The 24,444-nt window shown below is 48.3% G+C and overlaps 3 protein-coding genes across 3 annotated transcripts in view; 2 read left to right on the top strand and 1 right to left on the bottom strand.

Moving 5' to 3' along the window:
- The first annotated feature begins 151 nt into the window (after positions 1–151).
- ATPAF2 (ATP synthase mitochondrial F1 complex assembly factor 2) lies at positions 152–6,612 on the top strand. Its single transcript, XM_074158576.1, has 8 exons — positions 152–355; positions 2,207–2,251; positions 2,603–2,748; positions 2,920–3,017; positions 3,418–3,498; positions 3,632–3,744; positions 5,200–5,315; positions 5,943–6,612. The coding sequence occupies exons 1-8, from the start codon at positions 226–228 to the stop codon at positions 6,078–6,080; spliced, it is 867 nt and encodes a 288-aa protein (XP_074014677.1). The 5' UTR covers positions 152–225; the 3' UTR covers positions 6,081–6,612.
- Positions 6,613–7,717: 1,105 nt separating this feature from the next.
- On the bottom strand, positions 7,718–22,676 carry DRC3 (dynein regulatory complex subunit 3). The gene is made up of 12 exons (XM_074158739.1): positions 22,520–22,676; positions 21,003–21,119; positions 19,302–19,468; positions 18,548–18,694; positions 17,128–17,247; positions 16,115–16,227; positions 14,644–14,818; positions 11,790–11,921; positions 10,480–10,550; positions 9,576–9,699; positions 7,998–8,129; positions 7,718–7,831 (listed from the first exon to the last, which is right to left on the bottom strand). Exons 1-12 carry the CDS (start codon positions 22,674–22,676, stop codon positions 7,718–7,720), a joined length of 1,569 nt encoding a protein of 522 aa, XP_074014840.1.
- A 1,396-nt stretch (positions 22,677–24,072) lies between these two features.
- TOM1L2 (target of myb1 like 2 membrane trafficking protein) overlaps positions 24,073–24,444 on the top strand; it is a 52,533-nt gene continuing 52,161 nt past the window's right edge. Inside the window, exon 1 of the mRNA XM_074158304.1 lies at positions 24,073–24,163. Within this exon, the coding sequence (XP_074014405.1) occupies positions 24,112–24,163 (52 nt within the window). The 5' untranslated portion in view covers positions 24,073–24,111. The remainder of the gene's footprint in view (positions 24,164–24,444) is intronic.

Below are 24,444 nucleotides of genomic sequence, written 5' to 3'. Positions count from 1 at the left end.
TTGGCCGCGGGTGCGAGGGACGCGCTTCCTCCCGGCAGGCGCGGCCGCGATAGTTGCTGGGAAATGTAGTTTTCCCCCCTCCACCAGCGGAGGGACGGGGCGGGCGAAGGGGCAAAACGCGTTCGCGGCGCGGATTGGCTGCCGCCCCGGCAACATGGCGGCGCCCGCGGAGCCGCGCTGAGGCGGGAGGGCGGCGGTGGTGCTTCCTCTTCGTCTTTCGTCGCGATGTGGCGCGGCTGTCGCCAGCTCTTGTGGAGTCGCTCCCCGCTCGCCCGTCTCCCCCGTTCGCCTCCCGCCGCTGCCGGGAGCGGCCCGGTGGGGTCGGGCGGGGGCCGGGCCTACGCCCCGCCGGCAGGTGAGGGAGCGCCGGGCCGCCCGGGGGGGGTCTCTCCAGCCCCCTTCGGGGAGGGGGGCCCTTCCCTGGCCCGGCGAGGCCGGTCCCGCTGGGGGAATTCCCCCCCTTCGGTGACACCCCTCAAGGTCACCCTGGGGCAGGGGAGGGCTGGGTTCGGGGCGGGTGGAAACACGGGAAAGGGTCAAACCGCCCCCCCGCGGCGGGGCCGGGAGCGGTGCCAGCACAGCCCCGCCGGGCCTGGCCACCCCAAGGGCTTGTAGTATCTCCGGCGACATGGCCCAGTTGCTGGGCCTTCCCCAGCGCCTTTCCCCTGGTGTTAGTGGGGGCTCGACGGGGGGATTCTCTGGCAGCACGGCCAAATCCCCAGCACACCATTTTGCGTTTGTGTTTTGGTGTTTGTTCGGGATTGGGGGGGGGATAGGACCCAGCTGGTGTGGTTCAGGCACGTTCCGGGCCATGTATCCCTTCCATAGATTTTGCTGGAAACATGTGGGTTTGAGGACAGTAAAATTAGTCTCCTTCTGTCTGAGGTGAGGCTGCAGAGTCGTGGTGACTCGTTGTGGGGTGTTGGAGCCCACTGACGTGATTCAGGGCTCCTCAGGGGTACACACATGTTAATCCTTTTAGAACTGTGCCTCGACAGTGTGGGTTTTTTATTGAGGCCCCGAAAGTTGCAGGTCACTGAACCTGAGTAAATCCTGTTCCATTTCCCCAGTGGAAATGTGCTTTTTTTTTTTTTTTTTTTAGCTTAGAATAACAGACCTGCAGGCTGACCTGCTTGCTTCACACCTCACAAGGTAGATTTATGGGTTTGGGGTTTATGATCTGGTTGCTGTCATCAGGGGGAACAGCTTGTGTGAGAGATACAAGCTTTTGCAACGTGTGTAATCTGGCTCTCGGTTGCTGGGATTGCGTGGTACAGTGCTGGTTTCACAGGAGGCTGCTCTTAAAACAGAGACCTGCAGTTCCCTCAGGCTCCCCTTGCTGGTGGAGTCAACTACTCCCCAGCCGGAGCGGGGTGTGTGGGCTGGAGGCAGCTGTGGGAGGTGATTCCTCCGCTGGTGACTCAGTGTCATGCTGCTGTGTGTCCCCGACACCATCCAGCTGTTACCGCGTGTGCCTGCAATAAACCTGCCCCCATGGGTGGTCGCGGTGGAGGGAACAGTGTCCTTCCCTTCATCTTCCGAGCCTCCCGGCAGCTGTGGCTCTTCCAGAGGGTGCATCGGCTGCAGGTCAAAGGAAACAATGAGCGAGATGCACTGAGGGAGAGCGTGTGGGTTGGCATCGAGTGGGTTTGTCATCATCGGGCATGGAAAGAGAAGTTGCTGTGGCCTGTCCTGTCTCTAACCCAGCTCTGCTGGGTTTCTGGTTGCTCCGAGACGGAACATGCAGGAAGAGAGAGTTAGCCAGGGCGGTTCAGGGATAAATTTGTCAAATGTGGTTGCATTGGGAGAATCTTGAAAGATTGAGCCCAGAGTGAAACTCCAGGAGGAGTGCTGGGACAGGTCTGCTTTGGAAACCGCCCCTGCCAGACTCTAGAGGCTCAGTGCCAGCCTGTTCGAAGGGAGCCGAGAGCCCAGCCTGGCAGAAGTGAAGCCGGTCCCATTCGCTGGCTGGTTGTGCGCAGCAACACTGTGATTTTCACCAGTTTTGTGGCACTTCCCCAGTTGAGTGGAGCTCACTGAAATGGTGTAGTGTTTGGAAGCTGTGGATGAATGGGCTGGATTTTTTGTGGCCAGGCCACCTTGATAGCACCAAGGGCTCCATCTGTTCCAGGCTGGGATGGGGAGTAGGGGAAGGGATCGAAAATCCTCTGACTGTCCTCTGAATGGCTCTGTTTTTTTCCCTCAGAGAGGAAGCGGTTTTACCAGAATGTGAGCATCTCTCAAGGAGAAGGTGAGTATGGTTGCAGGGACAGCACAGAGGGGCTGGTCCCTGGGAGGGGGGGTTATCAGCCCATGCAGGTACAGCGAGAGCACAGCACACCCGTAGCCCAGGCTGTGCGAGTCGGGTATTTGTCACCAGCCTGCTGTGCCCTTTCCTCATTTATAGCAAAGCTGTGTGGTGGGAAACAGCTTCCAAGACTGGGGGAAAAATATGTCAAAGTGGTAGTGGGAAACTTGAGTATCCCTGGTCCCGTGCTCCCATCAGCTGTGGCTCTGAATCTGCTCCCGCTGTGGGGTTGTCTGTTGTTCCTTAGTGCCTGCTCCTCTTTGATTCCCCAGGATTTATACTCTGATTCCCCAGGAGGCTTTGAAATAAACCTGGACCACCGAAAGCTGAAAACACCCCAGGCCAAGCTCTTCACTGTCCCCAGTGAGGCCTTGGCCATTGCAGTGGCAACAGAGTGGGACTCCCAGAAAGACACCATCAAGTTCTACACTATGCACCTGGTGAGCATGGCAGGTTGGGATGCTGAGACCTCGGCAGGGCAGAATGCAGCGTGCTGGGAGCAGTCAGGTCAAGGAAATCGGGATTAAAGATAGGGAATCAAAATGCTGGGGGCTAAAGATGGGTTTTCCAAGCTTTGAATAATAGCGGTTTAAACTGTCTTTATCCCACAGACCACGCTGTGCAACACGGCACTGGACAATCCCACACAGCGAAACAAAACGCAGCTGATCCGTGCGGCTGTGAAGTTCCTGGAGACTGACACTATCTGGTATGAGATGGGGGCCCTGCTGGCACAGAGGCGAGGTTGTCTTGTCACCATGTGGTTTTTGGAAAGGTGGTTGGGGGGAGTGAGGGAAAATGTGTACTGTAACCCAGTCATGGCAGGGCTCTGATCTCTCCTGGTTTTGACCTAAGGGTTTGAATTCATTTAGGCCGGTCTTACCTCTGCAAACTTCCTAGCACAACAAAAAGCTCTGAATTTGGAGAAGAGTGGGGGGATTGTTCCCAGTCACTGCTGCCACTGCCTGGGTAGACAGTAGGCCCTTGCTTCCTTTGCTGTGGTCTCGGGGGGAAAGGTTGCTTCCCAGAGGTGTGCCCCAGCCTGGCAGGGAGCAGTCTGGCAGCCCAGGAGTGCAAATCCAGTGTAGTTTTGTTCTGCAACGTCCCAGCTATCGTGTGGAGGAGCCGCCCGCCTTGGCAGAGCTGCAGAAGAATGAATGGGATCCTGTTGTTGCCTGGGCTGAGAAAAGGTAAGAGGTTAAAGATGTTTCTGTCTGCTTTTGCCCTGCCCTGATGAGACCAGGAGCTCTAGTGCTTGTGACTGCCGGAGCTGCAAGGTCCACAAGCCCTGTGCTTGTCTAAGGAGCCGGGTGATTGTTTCAGGTACAACGTGGCAATTGGCTCCTCGACCAGCATCCTGGGACCAAATATCCCAGCCAGCACCAAGGAGACCTTCGTCAGCCACCTGGCGTCCTACAACATGTGGGCCCTGCAAGGTGAGAGAGGCTGTACCAGCGGAGGAGGCGGTTCCTCTCCACAGGGGAGAAAAGTGACTGTCATGTTTTTCCTCTCGCACTGATATGCTGAGATAATCAGAGCGTTGAGGTTTTATGTTTTAAAACTTCAAGCCAGTCCCTTGGCTGTATTTGTTAGGGACAGGGACTCTCGCCTTAGTGCCACTGATGTTCAGGATCTGGCTTTGCTGGCCTGCGAGTTGTCTGCTCTACCCGGGCACAAATAACTTCTTTAATAACCTCAAACTTTCTAGTGGTGTAGTCCCCGGCTTTGTTACCAGGAAGAGAAATGAGGTTTATTACTCCAAGTGCCATGGCTCTGTGCACTGTCCACACACTTTCACCCTTATAGCCCACTTGATCTTACCTGATAGTGCTGAATGACACTTAAAGGTAAAGAAATTAAGTAATATTTGCTTTGCTCAAATCCTCAAATGCAAAATTTGAATGAGCAGCAGTGAAACCCAGAGATGACACTAGCTGAGCAGCTAAGGAAGAGTATCAGGGACAGGATTCCTGGGACAGGATTCCTGAGACAGGACTTGCAAAGCCTTCCTGTTACCCCTGTAAACATATTATTTGATTAATAATTTATTCATAGTTTGTAATGTGGGTAGGCAGGGTGGAAGGGAAAGGCATGTGCCTCCCCTGGGGAAGGGGAGGCTCTGGCCAGTTAGTTAACTTTAGATCTGAAACTCAGGGTTTGGCGTAGCACAGGACAAGCCTGACTTCAGTTCCTTCCTTAGATGCTGTCCCTACGCAGTCACCTCCTTTTCCTATCAGCTTGAGCTGGTCTGTGGGTGCTCAGCAGCTCAGAGCTTTGAGCCCTTCTTTCCTCCTCCTCCTGGCTGTGCATGTCTGTGGGATTTGCTCCAGTCCCTCAGCCATCAGGGACTCGCTCTCCTCCTCTGCAGAGGGGTGTCTCTCGAGCCAGTAGCTGGTGGTGTGGCAGGAAAGAGCTCTGCTGTTTTAGCAGCCAAGCCCAGCAGCTGTGTCCTTTGCCGACACAGTTCTCACGGGGCACAGCATACCACGCACGTTTGCACAGTGTTTTTCTAGGTGTGATTATAGATGTGGGCAGCTCTTTTATCACCCAACAGTATACAAGTCCCTCTCACCCTGGACTTTCAGCTGAGCTCCAGAATATTCGGGCACGGGTGGATATCCCTTCCCTTCGCACAGGGCAGGTTTGTGGCAGAATAATAGGAGGCAGTTTCAAAGGCACTTTGTCACTGCGATGACAGTGGCCAGAACAGCGCTTTGTCTCTGCTGTTAACTGCAGATCTGATGCTTAACTGCCCAGGTGCAAGCGGGAGGTATCGCTGTCCCTGAGGAGGTACCACACCCCGACTGTCTCTTCAGAGCAAGTGAAGACGCTGCTGCAACGCTGCAGAAAACAACCATGAATCTTGTTTGTTTTGGGTTATTCTCTTCCAGGTATAGAATATGTAATCACCCAGCTGAAATCTCTGATTCTGTCCATGGGTCTGATTGACAGGCACATTACAGTAGAGAAAGCTGTGCTTCTCTCTCGCCTGGAGGAAGAATACCAGGTAAATGATGTTGCAGAACAGCCCTATAATTCAAATAGCAATAATCTCAGTGTGACAAATGCATCTCCCACCACAAATAACTGGCAAGGGAAGTGCCTGCTATTGCAGGAGAGGTTCCACTCTGCCAGTCTCCCCGTTTGAGAGTTTGGAGGGCGCTGCTGTAGAGCAACATCATGGGCACAACAGCCCAGAGTGCTCCCGGGGCTGCCAGTTTTCTTTTTGCAGAGCCCAGATGACTGACTTTCTCCCTCTCTAATCTGAAGTGTAAAGTCGTGGCTGGCTTCTCTTGCTGGGGGTTATCCAGCCTGGAGGCCTTGGTAGACACCAAGATAATAGCTTGCTTGCTGGAAACTGGCCTGGCGTGAAGCTCTCCCTGACCCAAAAGTGGCTGAACTTGATGGGAATCTTTTCATCCTCCCTTTAAGGGGCTTTGCCTCAGATGCCAGTACAGATGAAGCGAATCCTCCATACTCATCTGGAGATCTCCCTACACCCCTAGGCAGTGATTGGCACAGCTCCTGGGGGGTTACCCGTGTTTCACAAACATGAAAAGGGAGGCTGAGAGTTGCTGAGCAGCTCTGTGTATAATCCAGTTCTGAACTGACTCACGTTCCTCCTCTCCTTCAGATTCAGCGGTGGGGCAATGTGGAGTGGGCCCATGACTATGACCTGTGCGAGCTGCGTGCTCGCGCGGCAGCTGGGACTCTCTTTGTTCACCTCTGTTCAGAGAGCTCAACCGTAAAACACAAGCTGTTGCAGGACTGAGGCTGCTGGGCTGGGCGCAGGAGGAAAATGTCCAGCTGTGAATCGCTGGCGTGACCCAGTGGACAGTAACCACCCTCCTGTCACCACGGCATGACCCAGTGGACGGTAACCACCCTCCTGTCACCACGCCTTCCCTGGGATCAGCCTGGTGCTGAGGAGTTGTGGCTTTGTGGGCATCTCCTTGCTTGGATTGCCTGCCGCAGTGCAGCGCCAGCAGTTTTGAGCCCACAAGGAGTAAAGGTCAAGGTGAGCTTCCTCTGCATCCCTGAGACAGCAGCTCTGTCCATTCCCGGTGTCTGGAACTCATCAGAGGAGCTCCCACGAAAGAAACAGCTTCCTGGGCAGGGCGCGGTACAGACATACCCAGCATATGCCACATGTCTTCATAGCTGCCAGCTCCTGACACACACTTGTTATGGAAATCTGAAAACAGACTCCATTGCATCTGTTCTTCATCCCTCAGTGTGCCTGTATGTAACACCAGGGTCTCTCTGTTTGATTAAAGGCATGCCCCTGCGAGATACTGAAAGCCAACGCTGCTGAGTATTTCTTTGCTTTAATCACCAAACCGTGGTGTAGGTCCTGAGCTGCCAGGCTCCGGGCAAGTGCTGGGATGGCTGTAGGCAGGAAAAAACAGGGAGCAGAGTTGAGTAGACACTAACTACCAAACAGATCTGCTCCCCACGCATCTCTGTGTGAGCCTCTCCATGCTTGGTGCCCTGTCCTTGCAGCCAAGGAGTAGCAGGGAGCCGACTGTGCAGTCCTGGAGCAAGAAGTGGGGCGGGGGGGGGGGGGGGGGGGGAAGGAAACTGGGCTTCTGCCATCTTCAAAAGCACAGGGTACTACAAGCTAAATCTGTGTGTGACAGGCAGCACCTGCCACAGGGCTTTCGGAGAGACCCGGCCTCTCCCCAGCGTGCGTATGCAGCCACCCTCTCATTTAACCTTCCCACCTTTCTCCTTGCTGCTTGCCTGAAGCAGCACCGCCCCAACCGGCATCGTTCCTCAGAAGCTGCCCACAAGTGAGCGTAGCAGCTGCTGTCACCGAGCAAGGAGGGGAATTAATGACTCCTCGCTTGGCTGTTGCGAGCGGCGGTGTGTGAGCTCCTCTGGAACCATTGATTTCCCTTCCTGCTAGCTGGGGGCTGCTCTGTTCACGCTGCAGAAAGCTGCTTTTGCGAGAGGTGGTGAGAAGACGAGGCTCCCAGGCACGCAGAGCCCCCGCCAGCCTTGTGGTTGCTGAGCTGGAAACCCGCTGTTATCTTGGGGGTGGTTTGATGGAGAGCAGCCCTCTCCCAGGCTGCTGCCGCGTGGCTCACAGGTTCCTACCACCGTGCTTGCAGGTACTAAAGCTTTCAGGGATGATATGGTACGATGGTTTGGTTCAATCAGCTCACAGTTGATCCATAACCCCTTGTGGCCAGGTCTGAGCTCTGTGCCAACGTGATGGAAGAGACAGAGCTTCATATGCTTTTTCCAGAGTCAGTAAGTATCTTTTTATTTGCAGTCTATAGTGAGGTGGAAGTATGCCTTTGGCCTGAAATGCCCCAGGCAGCTCAGGCATAGAGAGGCAACCATCTCTGCTGGGTGTGCTGCTGCTTGGGGCTGTTCTGTGTGCCCCCCCAGCTCACAGCAGACCTACACCATGGGCTCCGTGATCTCTAGGTTATCCAGCTCCTCCTGGAGATTGTCGATGTACTGAACGATCTCTCTGATACGCTCGCGGTTTCTGTCGATCTCGTTTTGGACAGCCTGAACAGATTGAAACCGAGCAGTGAATCCGCAGGCTTGTCAGGGTCCCCTGCTGTGTCACAGAGGGCTCCAGCAAAAGGTTAGGGAACATCTTTCGTAGCGGTGTCCCCACCACTCAGGCCAGACCTGTCTGTGCCCTGTCCCCTTGAGCAGGAGGGTTTCTTACCTTCTCTGTCACGGAGGTCTGCCAGCGGTAGATGTTGCTGAGGATGTCGCTCTCTCGCTTATCAATCTTCAGCAGGCGGATGCCATGGGATGCGTTGACTGCATTGACAATGGTGTTTTTGTCCACGAAAAGCTAGGAGGTAACGTGACCGGATGAGGGGAAGGGGGCAAGCGCGAAGCAAAAGCAGCAGAGCTCGGAACTATCAGCACAGTAACTGCAGCGCTTGGGGGGGGAAGAAAACCAGCCCTCTTGTTTCAGCCTGACAAAGCCCTAGTTACCAGAATACCCTTCGCAAGGATGCGCCTGGGCCTCACTGTGGTGTAACGGAGTGTTATTCCCAGTGCGGGTGGGGAAACTGAGGCAGCAGCCGTGGCCTCACCTGCTGGAGCAGGGAGCAAACGGCTGCTGCTGGGTGCTGTGCTGCAGGCAGGCTGCCTCGCAGCGCACGGCAGACCCTGTGGGCAGCTGGTGTTGGAGCAAGACGACATATGCTCCATCATGCCTGGCCCAGCAGGTGCGGGAAGTGGAAAATCGCTCTTGGAAGGGTCTCTTGTGCTGGTGGCATTGGCTGTAAATCTTCATTTTTTTGGAGAGTCCCAGCTTCTAATCGAAGCAGTGACTTCCCCCGTGGCTGTAAATAGAGGGTGGCTTCGCTAAACCGTAATGACTCTCCTCCTGCAGCCAAGTGCAGCTGTTGAACAAATGAAGATTGCTTCTCTGTGGAAATGGATGGCAGCGAGGCAAAATGGGTGCACAGCAACGGTGCGGAACTGCTGCCATCTGCACAGGCCGTAAAGCAGGGAGCTCCCCCGGGGAGGCTGAGGGCTCTGGTTTGTGTCTGTCAGCTCTTGATTACCTGGAGTAACGCAGGGGCTGGGATAATCTGGACAGAGCAAAACCACAGCGAATGCAAAACTCGAGTCATTTAGTCACTAAATGAAGGAATAACGGAGGCAAAGAGGTCAGCGTTGCTGACTGGAGCACTGCAATGATCTTTGTGCCTTCTGAAAGGCTCCTGGGATCTTTGATATCACAGCGAGACTGAGGGCTCAGTGGAAGGCTGTTTGGAATGTCATGTCCTGCCTCCAGATCAGCTCATGGGGAGCTCTAGGAAGGGCTTTTGAAATCACCGAGGCAAACAGAGCCCCAGTACAAGGAAGTCAGTGCGGTGTTCAGGTTCTCCTGGGGGAGTGGGGAGAATCTGAATAAAATCAGCTGCGAATGCAGCAAAGATGCTGCTTAAGTGCCTGCTGGGTTGGGGCTGCCTGGAAATCAGCCAGAAAAGTGAGTTGTGCTGGAGGCAGGAAAGAGACTTGCTCAGCACCTCTCCTGGGCTGCTGCCACCAGCTCTGGCAAACCTGCAGTGCAATTATACCCTCCGTCCTCATCAGCGGAGATGTCCGGCAGCACTGCAGTTCAGCCAAGTGGCTGGGACCTCTGAGGAGTAGGTAATGCTCTGGTTTCGCCCTGGTTTTAGCAATATTGAGCTTTCTGGAAACCCTGTCCCTTCTGAGGAGAGGTTGTGGCCTCCTCTTCTTGCCAACTTCCTAGCAGAGATTAATTTTTTGGTGCCCTCACCATTTGAACATCAGCTGGCAAATCCTCGTCAAGCTTGTTCTTGAGTGATTTCTCCAGTGTAGTGATGGAGATCTCTAGCAGCTCTTCATGGTGACGGTTTTCCAGGTCCCGGCACTGGGTCATCGTAGAGAAGATGGTTAAGGAAAAGGCTGACCACAGCACTCTACTTTTAGAGATTAGATAACCTCCTGTAACCAGAGACTGAGCATTCACACAGTGGGCCTCCATGAGAAAGAGCCTGGCTGCTGCCAGAAGCTACTGTGATGTCAGGATATACACTTTCTGCTCTTCATTGAACCTCACACACATCGAGTCTCATCCTCACTACCATATATTATGCAGAACTGAGAGTGGGCCTAGGTTTGCAAAGGAAATTGCGGGAGGCCTCTCTGAATACAGTGCAATTATTTGCACTAGGACAACAGATTTCTATATTTAGAGTAGTGTAACCTGTCACTGAAGTGCTTTGGTATTCTCATCTCAGTACCAGAAGATATCAACAACACAAAAATGAACACAGCAATTTAAAGAAACTTCAACAAGAATTGTAGGTATTTCGTTGCCTGCTATGGCAAGAATGTACATAGAAAAGTCTAACCAGTTCTTCCCAGAGTTTTGTCATGGCTGTGTAGAGAGGAAAGGAATATTCCCAAGGAAGAGAAAGATGCATAAGTCCTACAGACTTCCAGCACAGGAGAACTTAGATCCTTTTGTGCTCTCCAGAGTCTCAACAAAAAGAAGCTGGGCACCTTAACCATTCCTGCAAAGCCGGGAAAAGACCTTTTCTGTTGATTAAAAAAAAATAAATAATCAAATTCTATACTGATGGCTCATTTCTGGATTTAGAAGTGAGATATACATATGTCACTGGGAGGTCCAGGCCAACATACTATCGAAAGGATATATCCCTTTAACATTTTCAATGAACGTTGATGCTATGACAGCAATGTTACTTTTAAAATCCTTTATTAGTTCCTTAACAGAGGGAAAAAGAGGAAATATTACAATGAAAACTTGCATAAACATAAAAGGGAGTCAGGGAGTCTAGGAAGAATCAACAACTGATTATAATTTGGACTCACTGCTGTTATTAGCACAGTCAGAAACTGCACTGCCTCAAGCATTTAAAGTGTTTTGAAAGTGCTGCAAGATTTTCTTTCCTTGTTCAGGGACAGAAAATGATAATTAGTTTATTGGAGGGAAGCTGACTGACTGATACCTTTACCTGTTGTCTGGAGCACGCCAGCTGATCCTTTTTTACCCTCACCTAAGGAATGCATGGAGAGTGCTGCGTTCCCTCACACTGCCACACTGCAGTCTCCTTGTGTGTATGAAGAACCTCTTGTCAGAAGCGTAACCAATGCCTGGGCTTACTGCAGCTTTTGTTTTAGTCCTCAGAAACTAAAATTGCTACTGCCCTCTCTCAAAAACGGTTGATGGCGAATGTGTGAAGAGTTGTACTTAAATGTCTTCATACAACAGTTCAAATACAGCCACCCAAATCCTGCAAATCCAGAAGGGCATGCAGGGAGGGATGTTTCTGCTCACTCCATCAGCGACTGCAGATACATGAGGACTAATTCAGAAAACACTAAAAGGCACAATCCTGATGGAGTGAGGAATCCATTTTGAGCTGCTGCTTTCTGTCATGCACATTCACAAAAGTAAACTGCTGCATCTGCTTGCACACAGGCCCCAGCTCCTATTTGCTAATTTTTAAATAGCTTTTTTTTTTTTTTTTTAATGAAGATGCACATTAGCAGCCCTGCCCTAGTTTTTGAGGAAAAGTCTGGGGAGAAAAAAAGGCAGCTATTATGCAAGCAAATGCAGTAAGCTGAGCAGGAATGTGTGTAATCTTATTCATAGCAAAGATCAGCTTCAAAGAATTACATCTCTAGAATCCCCAAATGCATACCCCATGCAGGTCTGTACGCACACCTATAAAACGACTGAATGACCTCAAGTCCCTTTCTCTAAAGTCTAGGAAATCAGCTTGGATAGATGCGAAGGACGTACTGGGCCTGACCTCGCTCAGATCAACTTTGAGCAGAAAAGACTAAGATGGAGACAAAACATTAGCCTGACTGGAAGACCTATGCCCCCTTCTTTGGGCAACGGGCTACTAAACAGAGGAGTAAAGCAACAAAAAATTGCACAGACACACACACACCCATTCTGGATGTGAGTTCTCCCAGGTATGTGCTTGACCCTTACCTCCAGCTGGTCAGCTATCAGCATTTCCAAGGCCATGAGTGCGTCTGACAGCTGAAGTATGTCCTCCCTGTACTCATCTCGTTTCGAGTCAGCGATATCATAACTGCTGGCATTATGAATCTCATCCAGCCTCTAAACACAGAGATACGTAAATTACTTATAGTTTGTGTTCAGCACTCCATTGCAATTTAATTAACTTGTTACATGCGTGAGAAAAGTTCCCGCTGCTGATTAGCTGAAATGAAATGTGATGATTCAGGAAGTCTCCAGATTTAAATACAGGGTAGTCAACAGTGCTGAGGTATGCTGCTGCGCTAACGAGCCGGGGACAATGCAGGGAAATCGGTGAAAATGCTCCCTCATCCTCCAGTCAGCAGAAGACTTTGCCCCCTTCTACGCTTCCAACTTTGGTTCCCCTTCTGACACATTTCAAGTTAAAAAAATGAATAATGGATTCTTGACATTGCTGGCCACGAAGAAGAGATTAACAATTACTTCGTAGAAAGAAATGCAGGCCTAAATCCTGATCCCCTTCGTGTCAAGGAGAGTCTTGATTGACTTCCGTAGGGTCAGGATTTAGTATTCTGAATATGGAACACCTATCATTGCCTGCCTTCCTCTTACAACAAGGATTTATTGCCCTTCAGAATTAAATATTGACGTCAGTTTTGTATCAGACAAGATTTATGATTTCTTGGATCAAAAAAAAAAATCCTCTTGTGCTGAGCAATGTATTATTTTCATGGCTGTTCCAAATAAGTTAACAATCAGACAATAATAAGAGGGGAAAACATGATACGTGTTTTAAGATGTGTAATCCACTTCTCCTGAGAGGGAATGGAACAAGCTAAAATAGAGAATTCTGACAAAAATCATTGCCAAGGCTCGTGGCTGAAAATGGACTAGATTACCCAAACTAAAAGGGGGAAAGGGGAGAGAAAGGTATTTTCTTTTCTAATGGAAACAAGTCAGGAGGCTCAAAAAGCTCCCCAGCCATTCAAGCCGCACCTCTGGGAGCGATGACTTCAAAGTTCAAGGCCTTTAATGCTTCTTTCCTCCTTAAGCAACTTCAGAGAGCGGAGTTATTTTACGGGTTACCCAAGCTTACATGAAAGGATTGCAGCGAGACAAACAGCCCCAAAGAACGGCTCACAGATTTCAGGCTGCTGGGACCTCTGCACCTTTTGAACTCCCCTGGCAATTTTAAATGAATGGGGAAATGCTGTTAAAATATGGTGTTCGGTTTTGACATCAACTCCCCCCAGTATTTATAAGAAAGCTGTCACACTGTGTGTCCTGTTCTTGCAGCTCAGTGTGTAGCTGAGCCTGCAGGTTATAAGACAAAGATGAAGGGCCAAAATCTGGCTTCACCCGTGTTTCTTTGGGTTTGATTTGGGGTTTTTTTTGGTTGTTTTTTGGGTTGGTTTTTTGGTTTTCTGGCTTTTTTTTTTCCCTTTTAAATGGAAAAATATATTAGGAATTCAGGTGCAAGATAACTGAATATACATATCAATCTTTATGTGTTGCCTTCTCCTGTCCTGACCAGAGCTGATGGGGTCAGTTTTCCACCATGAGTCAGCAAAGTTGAAGGACCTGGGCGCAGAGTGACTCAGCAGCCTGACGTGACAAGGCACCTAAATAAAAGTGACCTTGTTTTCAAAGGGAGCCAGCGCTCGTGACTCTGCCTGGTGGCAGTTGTCAGGGACTCGATCCGCTCAGCTGACGGTGTAACCAGGCTTTAGCTCCCCCCCCTTATTTTTTTCTGTGGGAACAAAATAATGATCCGTCTATTATACATGGTTAGAAAGGGATCCAGCGAGAAGCTACGCCCTCAGCAGCCACAATGGGTGGCTGTAGTTGAGCAGAATGAAAAAAAGATAGTTTCTGCTTTAAAAAGCCTAGAAATACATTACAATAACTTTATCTGATTTTTTTGTTAAAGTTCTTTGAGCTGTTGTTGACAAAATGAACTGAAGCAGAAAATTACTTGAAAACAAACGGAATACACTGCAATCTCCTTCCTTTTCTTCCACATTTTTCAATGAAGGAAGAGCTACTGGAGGCCTCAAAGAGAAGGGGAGTAGCATTAAATCTGACAAGGCTATATATATATATTTTACATCAACTTGATCAAAAATATTTAAACTAAAAGAAAGGCTGAACATCTCCATTTTCTGAAGGACTGATACCTTTTCTGGATGGCAAAAAAAGTAAAAAAAACCCACCATGTTTAGCCACTTTTTTTCTGTAAAGCCTTGAAGGACCTTTACCTTTTGGACCATAAGATAACACTATGACATGTTAATTTTGTCCTAGGCAGAATTTCCAGTATAGATAAAGGCTGTCAGTGTTAGCTGGTTGTGGTTTGCCCAAAGGGTTTAAATTTCAATCCCCAAATTCTTTTCCTACATAAAGTACTAGAAAACTTTTAACATTATGTTAGTTAATTATACTATATTAGCTAAAACAACAATTTTTCTTGGTATAGATTTATACTGTAAGAAACATGTAAAGAAAGATTAGTGACTGAACACGGGAAGGGGTTGCCCAGAGAGGCTGTGGAGTCTCCATCCTTGGAGATATTCAAAGGCCATGTGGACGTGGTCCCAGGCAGCCTGCTGTGGGTGGCCCTACTCGAGCAGGGAGGGTGGACCAGATGATTTCCAGAGGTCCTTTCCAACCTCAACCACTCTGTGATTCTGCCATTAGGGATCAAGTACTGATTCCTATTACAGCAGTGTAAATCCAGAAGAATTTTCTTAATTTTAATGGAGTCGCCCTTGTTGTCAGTGAAATTAAAAGCTGGCATATGATGTAGAGAAACCACATATCAAACAAAGCATAACAACATTACCCTTTTGTTCCGATTTTCAAAGTCTAGGATTAATTTCCTGCCTTCTTGCTGGTTGGCGGTTAATGCTTCATGAAGGCTTTCATAGAAATCAGAGACTTCAGCTTCTCGTTTTTCATACTCTTGCAGACCATAGTTAAATAGGTTCTCACAAACTAAGACAAACTCCTTCCTGTACGTGACACCAGAGTCAAGGTATTTTGCTTGTTCAGTGGAGCAACATGCTATGTTCCTCCTACCTCTGCAAATTTGAGTAACAGGAGTTACAAGCTACCATGATGTAAACTCTGTGGTTCTGGCTGGGAGCAGGCTGCCAAGTATTCTCTCTGTAGCAGGACTGGGTCAGCCATTCACATTTTATGTATAAGATTTTGCTACCTTAAGGGTATGGAGAAAACTGTGGTAACTTGAGGGGGGAAAAGGCCTTGAGGGAAAAAAGGAAATACATATACTTCTCTGACTCTTTTCTGACACAGCAGTGGAACGAAGCATACAACCCTATCTGTCTTCACAAGCGTGAATACGGTGTCTGTGTAGTTAATAAATACGGCTCTGGAGCCTACAGCCAGGGCACAGAATAAACTACTGACTTGGTAGCATCACAAAAACAACGTCAATTTTTCTTCTGCTATTATCTTGGCAATGGAATGGTTTCTAGAGTCTATTGTAGTTAAGCCATGATGCATTTTTCCCCAACAGTGTAATGCAATTTTAAGGAAGGTCAAGTTACTGGCCTTGACAATGCTCTATTAATCTGAATGAGAAAAGAAAAAAGAAAAAAAAAGTGTTCGCTTTCTGATCCCCCGTGTAGGAGCAAGGATCAGAAAGAAGTGCCGGCCTGAAAACTTCATGTTGCCAGCTCTGGCAGGTTGTGAGATATGCGACTCATATCATTCTGATTAGTCTGTCCCTATCTCCTACCACTTCAATTTCGACATGATTTTAGCGACTGCGCTCTTACAATCTAACTGACAGAGATTTATCTTATAGCTCATTTCAAACTTTAAGTGGATTCCAGGCTTAAAGAAAGTACAAAGCCTTGATTCTTGAAGGGTCAGAGAAGGCGGCTACCAAAATTGTGTTTGATTCAAGTGAAGGAAAAGGAATATGGTAATTACATTGGTGAGAATTTAAAACGTTGGAGTCTCATGACCTTTTGGTGATAGAAACGAGCGCTTTTACAAATAGGATGTTTCAAGCTGGGCTGGCCAGCTTGCCAGTAATATAAACCATTTGTTTGTAGCCCTCATATTTCACGAGATATCAAGCCTTAAAGCTGTCAGTGGTCTCACAGTCTTACAGTGGTTTTTTTGGTACCATTCCAAAATTAAACACAGACTGTCTCAGATCTTAGATCAATGTAGCTTTCAGCCCTGGACAAAAGCAACGGATGAAGAGTCCCTGTGGATGTACCTCCTTCTTAACTTAAGGCATTACATTTTAGCTGTAGGTATTCTAAACCCAGGAAGGATATGCCTCCTGCAGGTCACCCACTCCAGGGAGGGAAGCCAGTTTGGCAGTTTCTGTATCCTCTGCATACATACTGTCAAACAGGAACGATCCATTCAGGTACTCAACGAAGGCTGCCTTTGAAGAGAATCAGAGCAATATAAGTAAAACAAAGAGTGCCAACCTGCTGCCAGTCCTCAGGATGTGTCTCTCCTGTAAGCACTTTACCAGCAGAGGAAGACTGGAGCAGACACAGTGATACCGACAGAATAGATACACCAACCAAGGCATGTAAGCATTCTGCAAACTGAAGTCAAAAACATCTGGGTTCACATGTGGCTTTGCTGCTAGAACCCTCTAGCCTAAGGATAGAAAACACTGTTTAATCTTATACAAAACATTATTACATACAGCCACATACTGCACGGCTATTAAGCCTTTCAGATAAGGAGTCAGTGGACTTTGGGGAGGGATGGAGGGAAGAGCTTCAGGTGTCCTCCCTGTCACTTAACCACCTCCTGCTCTTCAGCTGGTCTGATCTTCCAGAGGTCTGGAATACAGAGCCAGGCCATAACTAAAAGCACCATTTTGCCTGGTCTTGTTTTCAGTCTGTTCACAGGACTACAGTGATCTCTGAAAGCCCTGAAGACTTTAACCGTAAAACTAATGAAAAGCATTAACTTAGTGTGAAGGAGAAAAAAAAGTCACTGCACCCTGAAAATGCTAACAGTTCCCTCAGACCCTGTAATTTTCTTAATCTCACGTCAGGCTGATAATATCCTCGGGTATGATTTACTATTTCGCTTCACAGGATCTGTATCTGTAGTTTCATTGTTCAGCCAGAAGAATTATGTTCCCCCCACGTCATGTGTATTCCACAGCAGTTCCTGTTTTCATTCAAAGGATGAGATTCAGAGATCCCAGAGATTAATTCCGGCCTCAGTTTTAGCACAGTCGATTCGGGCAGGTAAAAGAGAAGTCAATATCTGTTGTCCTTCTTTCCCTGAGACAATATACAACCAGCCAAAGAAAACATACCTTGTGGTACTCCAGCTCTTTCTGCTTTGCCTGTTCTTCCTCCAGCTGAGCTAAGGCCTGAGCCTCTTCATGTTCTAACAGCTCAGTAAAATCTTGATACTTTAAAACTGCAGCTTCTCGCTGAGAAATACGGAGAAATAAAATATTTTTATTAGATTATCCACCATTGCTCAACAGATCTGGGCGTAAGCACTCAATCTTTCCAGAACATGCATCTGCACCTAAGTGACATCTGCATCTCTATTTCTTTGTGGACTTTTTATTAAATTACCTATCAAGTTTCGAATCCATTCCTCATCCCATTTTTTGTCGGCATATTACTTTGCCTTTGCATTCAATCCATCTGAGCTGATTCAGTCACGGGAAACTTTTCTCTCCCATTTCCTCATCTTTAGGTGGTTTGGATTTTGGTTCGGTTTTGGGTTTTTGGATTGTCGGTTGTTGGTTTTTTTTTTCCCTTTTTTATCAGGAGGCATTGTTTTGAATTCTAGAATTTGAGCTCTGATTTGATCAGCTAGTGAGTTTAATGCATTTACTAGAAGGAAAAGGCTCTCCAGAGGAGCGGATATCAAGGTAGTAGCAGGGGCAAGAACCTAATTAGCTTGAAACTGAAGCTTGACAAATTAAGTATGGGATTCTATGACATACTGTCTGTATGAGCAGGGACTGGACTCAATGACCTGGAAAGCCCTTCCAGTCCTATGATAAGAGTTATGTATATTTCAAGTACAGCTCCTGCTCTGTGCCAAGCAAATTTACAATTAATCATGTTCTTTGATTACAAAGAAAACCCCCACAAACAAACAAGCAAGCCAAAACCACCACAAAAAATTCCCCCAAACCATTAAAAAAAAAACAAACCCAACCCTTCTTTGTTCCTTTGAGTTCCGAGATAAAAAAGCAGTCCCACAGATTACCGGTGTGGATGCCCTGTCCTGTTTCCAGACATTTAGAAGGGGAAGTACATTCGATGGCACTTACTTGCCCAGACAGTCTGTCAGTCCACTACCGAAACAAACTGCTCAGTGAGCAGCAGGACCACCAACCCTCCCTTCCCCTGGATCCATGTCTCATGACTGATTTCCTCTGAGATTTTCTGATCTCTATGAAGGCTTGCACTCACTCTGCAGCCTCTCTGTGGCAACATTAACCAGACCTCTCTCCCACACACAGCTGCTGATTTTCACAAAGCCTGTGAAGACGTCATGCCTCTGACACCTCTACCTCTCTGTCAGATTTGATAGAATTTGGCCTACAGGTTCACAGCTGTGTGGTGGAGGCAGAATAAACACTGTGTGTGTTTCCGTAAGCCTAATTTCTGCAGGGAACCTGCTCTGAATGCTAGAATATTGCTGGCATACCAATATAGCAAATGCTCTGTGAGATGCTGTTGCCTTATTTCACAAGCAGAAACACTTACCGTGGTGTCACTCACAAGCCTGAAGTCCAAGTATACCAGGTCTGGAAGATAAGCAACAACAAATGGTGTATAACGCTCATCATCACAGAGAGGGTTCCCCATGAGGTTCAGTGTGCGTAATTTTTTAAACCTCCTGAGATAGATCACCTATGCCGAGAGGAAAGAAATGCTGTACTTCCCAGTGCTGGGAGAAACACAGAGCCTTGAAATTCATTGCTCTTACTACAGTTATGTTGCACTATGTATCCTGCTCTGCAGCCAAACACAAGGGACATTAAATTATGAGTTTTTAATGGTTTCAGGAAAGGCAATGCTTAAATTCACATTGTGAATGTATAAACAATGGGTGTAGAGAGACGGCCTTTAGCTGGGGTGGATAAATCAGGGACCACCTTAGATTGGCAAAGTACCCTCAGAAGCACCCGAAATAAATCCTAGTCTCCACTCCCTCCTTTTCTCATATGGAGCTACTTAATCCTTTCCCAGCTTTCATGGGAACCAATAGGAATTTTGCCATGGCTGGTAGGAATAACAGAGCCAGGCCCTCATATGTCCATAATTGAAAAGAGAAATAGCTGTAGTAAGTACTTAACACTGGGACAGCTTACCAAAACCATAATTGAGGATTTCACTTCCTCTGTAGCCTAAGGAGAATTTTCTACTCTAAGGAGGGGCTTGTTCAAAGTGGCAAATATCATTTTTAGAATACTTGATCTTTTTATAGGAAACATTTGCAAAGACAGGGAGCACTCACATCTTCCAGAGTGGTCAGGTTATTCTTTCCTATGGAAAAAATCTGCAGCTCTTGCAACGCGTCCATGTGCTCAATTTTAGATATTCTGTTATTGGAGAGACTTAGGTCCTGCAGTTTGACAAGGGTATCCAGGCCCTCAATTACTTCAATATTGTTGAAGGACAGGTCTGGAGAGGAGTTTAGAAACCAAAAGTTTTACAACTAAAAGTTAAATTATCTCTAGCAGAACACCCTGATTCAGATATTGCATTTAGCTTGGTTCTTGATTTAGGAGCTTATATACAATATTTTCCTTGGGGGTGTTCAGTGTCCCACAGGAAAGGCTTGGCATTAAATCCTCATTCTCCAGGCCAGGAAACCTGAGACAACATCTCCTCTTTGCAATGAGAAGAACAGTTGAAGGCATTCCATACGGGGTCCACATACACAACCCGAAAGCGATTTCTACCTTATGGGGAAACCCAAAATACAAGAAAAGTGGTGGGAAAATACCCCCCCACCCCTTTTGGGGTATTTCTGTGACAAATTTGACTCTCTGCCTTGTTTCTTGCAGACTCTTTCCTGCCATACCAATGCCTAATGTCATGGTCATTTCCATAAGACCAACATACATCAGTCCCATGCTCAAAATCACCCTGTTGTCAGTGGAGGAATGCAAAGGGATTTACTCACTTCAGCTATTTCACTTGTTATTTCCTCTTACCCTGCCAGAACATCTATCCTAACATCTACATTCATGGTGACTAAGGGCAGTATTTGCCCTCAGGCCAGTACTGAGCGATTCAGGAGTCCAAAGATGGTTGATGAGGTTACCTGCTGGATGGCTGGTTACCCCAACCCCCGGATGGCTAAGAGACACACGCAGCAGCTGTTGAACCACTGCGGCCTTTGGGCAAACGAAACACATGAGTGTGCTTCAAAACACTCTGCTTACATTGTGGTGATCAGCTCTTGATTCACAAGTGCGTTAGTCATCCGTGCAGCAGAACAGTGCAGACAACTGGGCGGAAGAACCCATTAGACATTTCAAGATGTGCTTATGAGCTGAAGCCCCTCATGCTATTTTCAAAGACGGCTGAGGATATATTTATGCTGCCAGCCAGCAATGTGCCTGCACTTCCCAGAGAATGCTCTAAGCTATGCATCTGTAGCAGCAAGATCGCTGCTCTGCCCAGCGTCAAAACCTGCACCACTGTGTGATGCTGCTATCAGCATCCTGAGTTTTTAGTTGAAAGTAGTCACATAAGACTACAAGCATGGGCACTTCTTGCGACAGCAACGACGACAAGCCCTTAAGCATATATATATAAGAATGTGGGTTCTAGGCTCTGAAATGCCTGCGTTAGCTTTGAAAACAGAATACGAGCTTCTAAATCACAGAGGTGTTTCCCTAAATGTTTCTGAAAGTCACCTCCAAATACAAGTACAAACCCTGGAAACAACCTTGAAATCTCAGCTTCCTGTTGCTGCCACACCAAATGTATTGAAACCAGTGTTTAAGCATTTGAAGGATTGTTTTGCAGCTCTGATACTCAGGCATTTTGACATTTGACAGTCAAATGAGGAAACACACAGACAGCTGACAGCCTTCCCTAGGAAATCTCCTATCAGTTGTGTTTGAGAAGGAATGCAACATCCTGGCTTTATTGCAGATTGTTTTGCACCTGTGAAAGCATCCAACCTCATATGCCTGTATCTTACCAAGCCATACGAGGTGAACCAGACTCTCCAGAGCTTCTATTTTCTCAATGATGTTGTTGTCCAGCTGCAATTTAGTCAGATTCTCAAACTGCCACAGATTATCAATCTGCAGAATATCTAAAGCCACAGGAAAAAAAATAAAATAGCTTTTCATGTGAGACAGTTTTCAGTTTAGCAGACATGCTATCTTGCACAAGGAAAACACATCCAGTCTTACCTCCAAAATGATTTTCAGCAGATTATGATAGCGTTTGATGACTGCCCTAGAGAGCTCAGAGGTCCACTGGCTGGATGAGATTTCAATGAAACAGCCCAGTTAACCTCAGTGTCCTGCACCAGCACACACTGCTCATCAGCGATGCCAATGAGTCGCTGAGGGGATGCTGACTACGGCCCTGCAGTCAAGAGTGGCTTTATGAATCCGCTACTAGGAGGCCTTGACCTTCATTTTCCTTTTCAGCTCCAAAAGGGAGGTTTGGGATGAGAGTCCACTTTTCTCCGCATTTGCAGGCTAGCGGTAGTCAGCTTCTGCTTTTGTAAATTACTCTCCTGCTCCTGGGATTCTCATCACAGGAGAGCAAGTTGGGGGTCTACTCTTTCTGTGAAGGCTGCAGTTTAGAACTAATCAATATCCCTGCATTTAGCTTTCTCCAAAAACAGAATCACAAGGGCAGGCCATTTGGCATTACAGCAAAACATTAGGACCAAGGTGACAGAAAATACAGAACAGTCACATTCTCAATTCTCTTTTGCCTCCTGATGACTTCCCGGAAGATTTCATTAGCTGCTATGCTGCTGTTATTGTTTAGCGAGCACAGTGCAAAGCAAGGAATTGAAGGCACACAATATTCACAGAGGTCTGTATTTTGTATTTGCAAACAAATACATGCAGGATCAGGTAACAGGGAGTCTGTTCTAAGGAACTCAACCAATACATGCATTATTTTACTGGACCACGCTATGAATAATCAAAAGCAGATTTTTGCCCATGAAATTATATACCCCCAAAATACTCAAATATTGAACCAAATATCCTTCCTTTTCAGTTTTTGAATGCAAGTTTATGACTGGTTTGACAGTAAGAGGCAAGCTGTGATAATGCTACAGATGACCGGAGGAAGCCACCGAATTGGACTGTAATCACCATAATCTACCAAATAGCTCTCACATAATCGCCAGCGATGGCGGAGCCTGCCCAGGGTTTGATTTGTCCACATACAAAAGGGCCCAATAGGCCTGTGGCCTGTAGGTGTCACCACAATATAAACGTTAAATAAGAATAGCAGTGACAATAATAGCATAAAGTTAAGCAGCTTTAAAGTTACCCATCAGGAAAAGCAGCCAGCTCTCTCTAATGAAACTACTTCATATAGGTACAACTAAAAACAACTAAATCCAGACATTACTTTCCCCATAACAAATCTAAACTAATCATGATTGTTTGCCGCTTCATGCTTAATTCTATTATCCTCTAACAAAAGAAGAGGAAGAAAAAGTATATATATTCTGATACTCACTTCTAAAACTAAGCTGTAGCTCCGTCACGTCTTTAAAGTTAATCCCTTCCCTTTTGGCAAGCTTTCTGATGTCCTCTGGACACTGCTCTTCAATGGCTTTCTGAACCATTTCATCATCAATAACATTTGGCTCAATATCGTTGTATAAGTCACTCATTTTTAGACAGTATCAACCTTAAAGGACAGAAAAGAAAAAGCAATTAAATCACTGCCTGGCTACTATTTCCAGGCATGACAATTCCAAGGAATTAAGAGCAGAGCTGAGCACTAAGAAGATCTAGTGCCTCACAGCTGGTATCAAAGACAAAATTGACTTTTATTGCAGGCACTGATGCAACTCTAAGCACAGCCTTACAGCCTGAGCATTGTAAAATGGCCATGCACAATCACACCATGTTTGAGCATTTTTCATGAAGAATATCAGATTTTGGCTGGACAAATAGACAAGGAAAAGAGACTCTGTGCGGCACCTGTGAACTGCAATGATCCGTTGCATGGCTGCCACCTGTTGCTGAAGCCCCTCTTCACATATTCAAGGCTCTGTGCACCATTTAATCTAGTTTTAAAAGGTAAGTTTCTCATTATAGACAAGTTTGCCCAGAGAAGCTCCCATCCCTGGAGGTGTTCAAGGCCACGTCAGATGGGGCTTTGAGCAACCTGGTCTAGTGAAAGGTGTCCCTGCCCAGGGCAGGGAGTTGGAACTAGGTGATATTTAAGGTCCCTTCCAACCCAAAACATTCTATGATTCTATGAATCACACAGCGAGGCCAGCACCTCACTGTACCCAGTGAGAACAACACGGGTGTCAGGGTGAGCAGTGGGTCTGACACCCAGAGGAGAAGCTGCTGCCCACAGCCAGCCGGAGCCCAGGCCCCATCCCTGACTCCCCTAGGCCCAGCAGGGCCCGGGACGGGGACCCTAACTCTGCCTGTCAGGGTACCTCTGATCCAGGTGGGTTGCCGCCTTTCCCCCCGAGACCCACCCAGACCCAAACCCCAGCATCCCGACCCCTCAGGCCTCGCGTCCCCTCGGCTCCGGGCCCACTCCGCGCCCCCGGTACCGTGCCCGGCCCCCACCTGCGCCTCGGCACCGGTCCGCGGCCCGGCTGCTAAGGAAGCCCAGGCGCGTTGCTAAGAGAGGCCACGTGACACCCTCAGCCGCCAATGGTCAGGGAGGAGGTGGGAAGGCTGCCTGCTAATGAGAGCGCGAGAAATCCGTGTCAGCCAATCAGCGCCTGCACCGTGCCCTCGGGGCGGGAGGAGGCTCGTATGATTGATGTTCCTCTTGCCCAATAGTGTTAGAAAATGGTTTGGCCGTTGCCCAATGGAGAATGCCGGTAGCGGTGTCCCTGCTGTCCATCAACCGGAGGGCGTGGAAAGGGCGGGACTACCGCGGGGGCGGGCCCCTCGCTTGACAGTGATGGGCACACTTTTTGACCTATGACTGCACGGGGCGTCCAGCCGCTGCCCAATCGAATACCAGGAGGCGGGCCATCCTTGACAGAGCGAGCTGCGGTTGGTGAGTGCGGGTGCCAGTCAGGGCGGGGTGGGGGAGGGGGGGGCCGCCGGGCCGCTGTTTGTTGTCATCCCAAGATGGAGTTTCTGCTGGGGAACCCGTTCAGCACCCCGGTGGGGCAGAGCCTCGGTAAGGCGGCCCGGGGACTCCGGGGGAGCCCCGGGAGCCAGCGGGGCCTCTGGAGGGGGTGGGGGGCTCCAGGCAGCGGGAGGGTCTGGGGGTCGGTGAGGTGCTGTGGAGGCTGTGGGGGTTCTGTGAGGGCCCGCGGGGTTTAGTGGAGGTCTTTAGGGGTTGTGGGGGGTCTCTGGAGGTTCATGGAGGGCTCTGGAGGTGGTGAGGCGTCTGTGGAGGCCAGTGGGGAGCTCTGGAGGTATGGGAGGTGGAAGGGGTAGCAGGGATCTTGGGTTGGT

The sequence above is a fragment of the Numenius arquata genome, chromosome 14, assembly GCF_964106895.1.
Source record: "Numenius arquata chromosome 14, bNumArq3.hap1.1, whole genome shotgun sequence".
NCBI classification, from domain to species: Eukaryota; Metazoa; Chordata; class Aves; order Charadriiformes; family Scolopacidae; genus Numenius; species Numenius arquata.
This window is presented reverse-complemented; position numbering and strand designations above follow the sequence as displayed.

Coding starts and splice junctions, on each gene's coding strand:
- ATPAF2 (XM_074158576.1), top strand. CDS start 226: ATGTGGCGCGGCTGTCGCCAGCTCTTGTGGAGTCGCTCCCCGCTCGCC. Junction 2,749..2,919: donor AGTTCTACACTATGCACCTG/GTGAGCATGGCA, acceptor TTTATCCCACAG/ACCACGCTGTGCAACACGGC. Junction 3,499..3,631: donor GTTGCCTGGGCTGAGAAAAG/GTAAGAGGTTAA, acceptor TGATTGTTTCAG/GTACAACGTGGCAATTGGCT.
- DRC3 (XM_074158739.1), bottom strand. CDS start 22,676: ATGAGTGACTTATACAACGATATTGAGCCAAATGTTATTGATGATGAA. Junction 10,551..11,789: donor TGATAGCTGACCAGCTGGAG/GTAAGGGTCAAG, acceptor CCCTCTGTTAAG/GAACTAATAAAGGATTTTAA. Junction 8,130..9,575: donor TGCCAGCTGATGTTCAAATG/GTGAGGGCACCA, acceptor GTTACCTCCTAG/CTTTTCGTGGACAAAAACAC.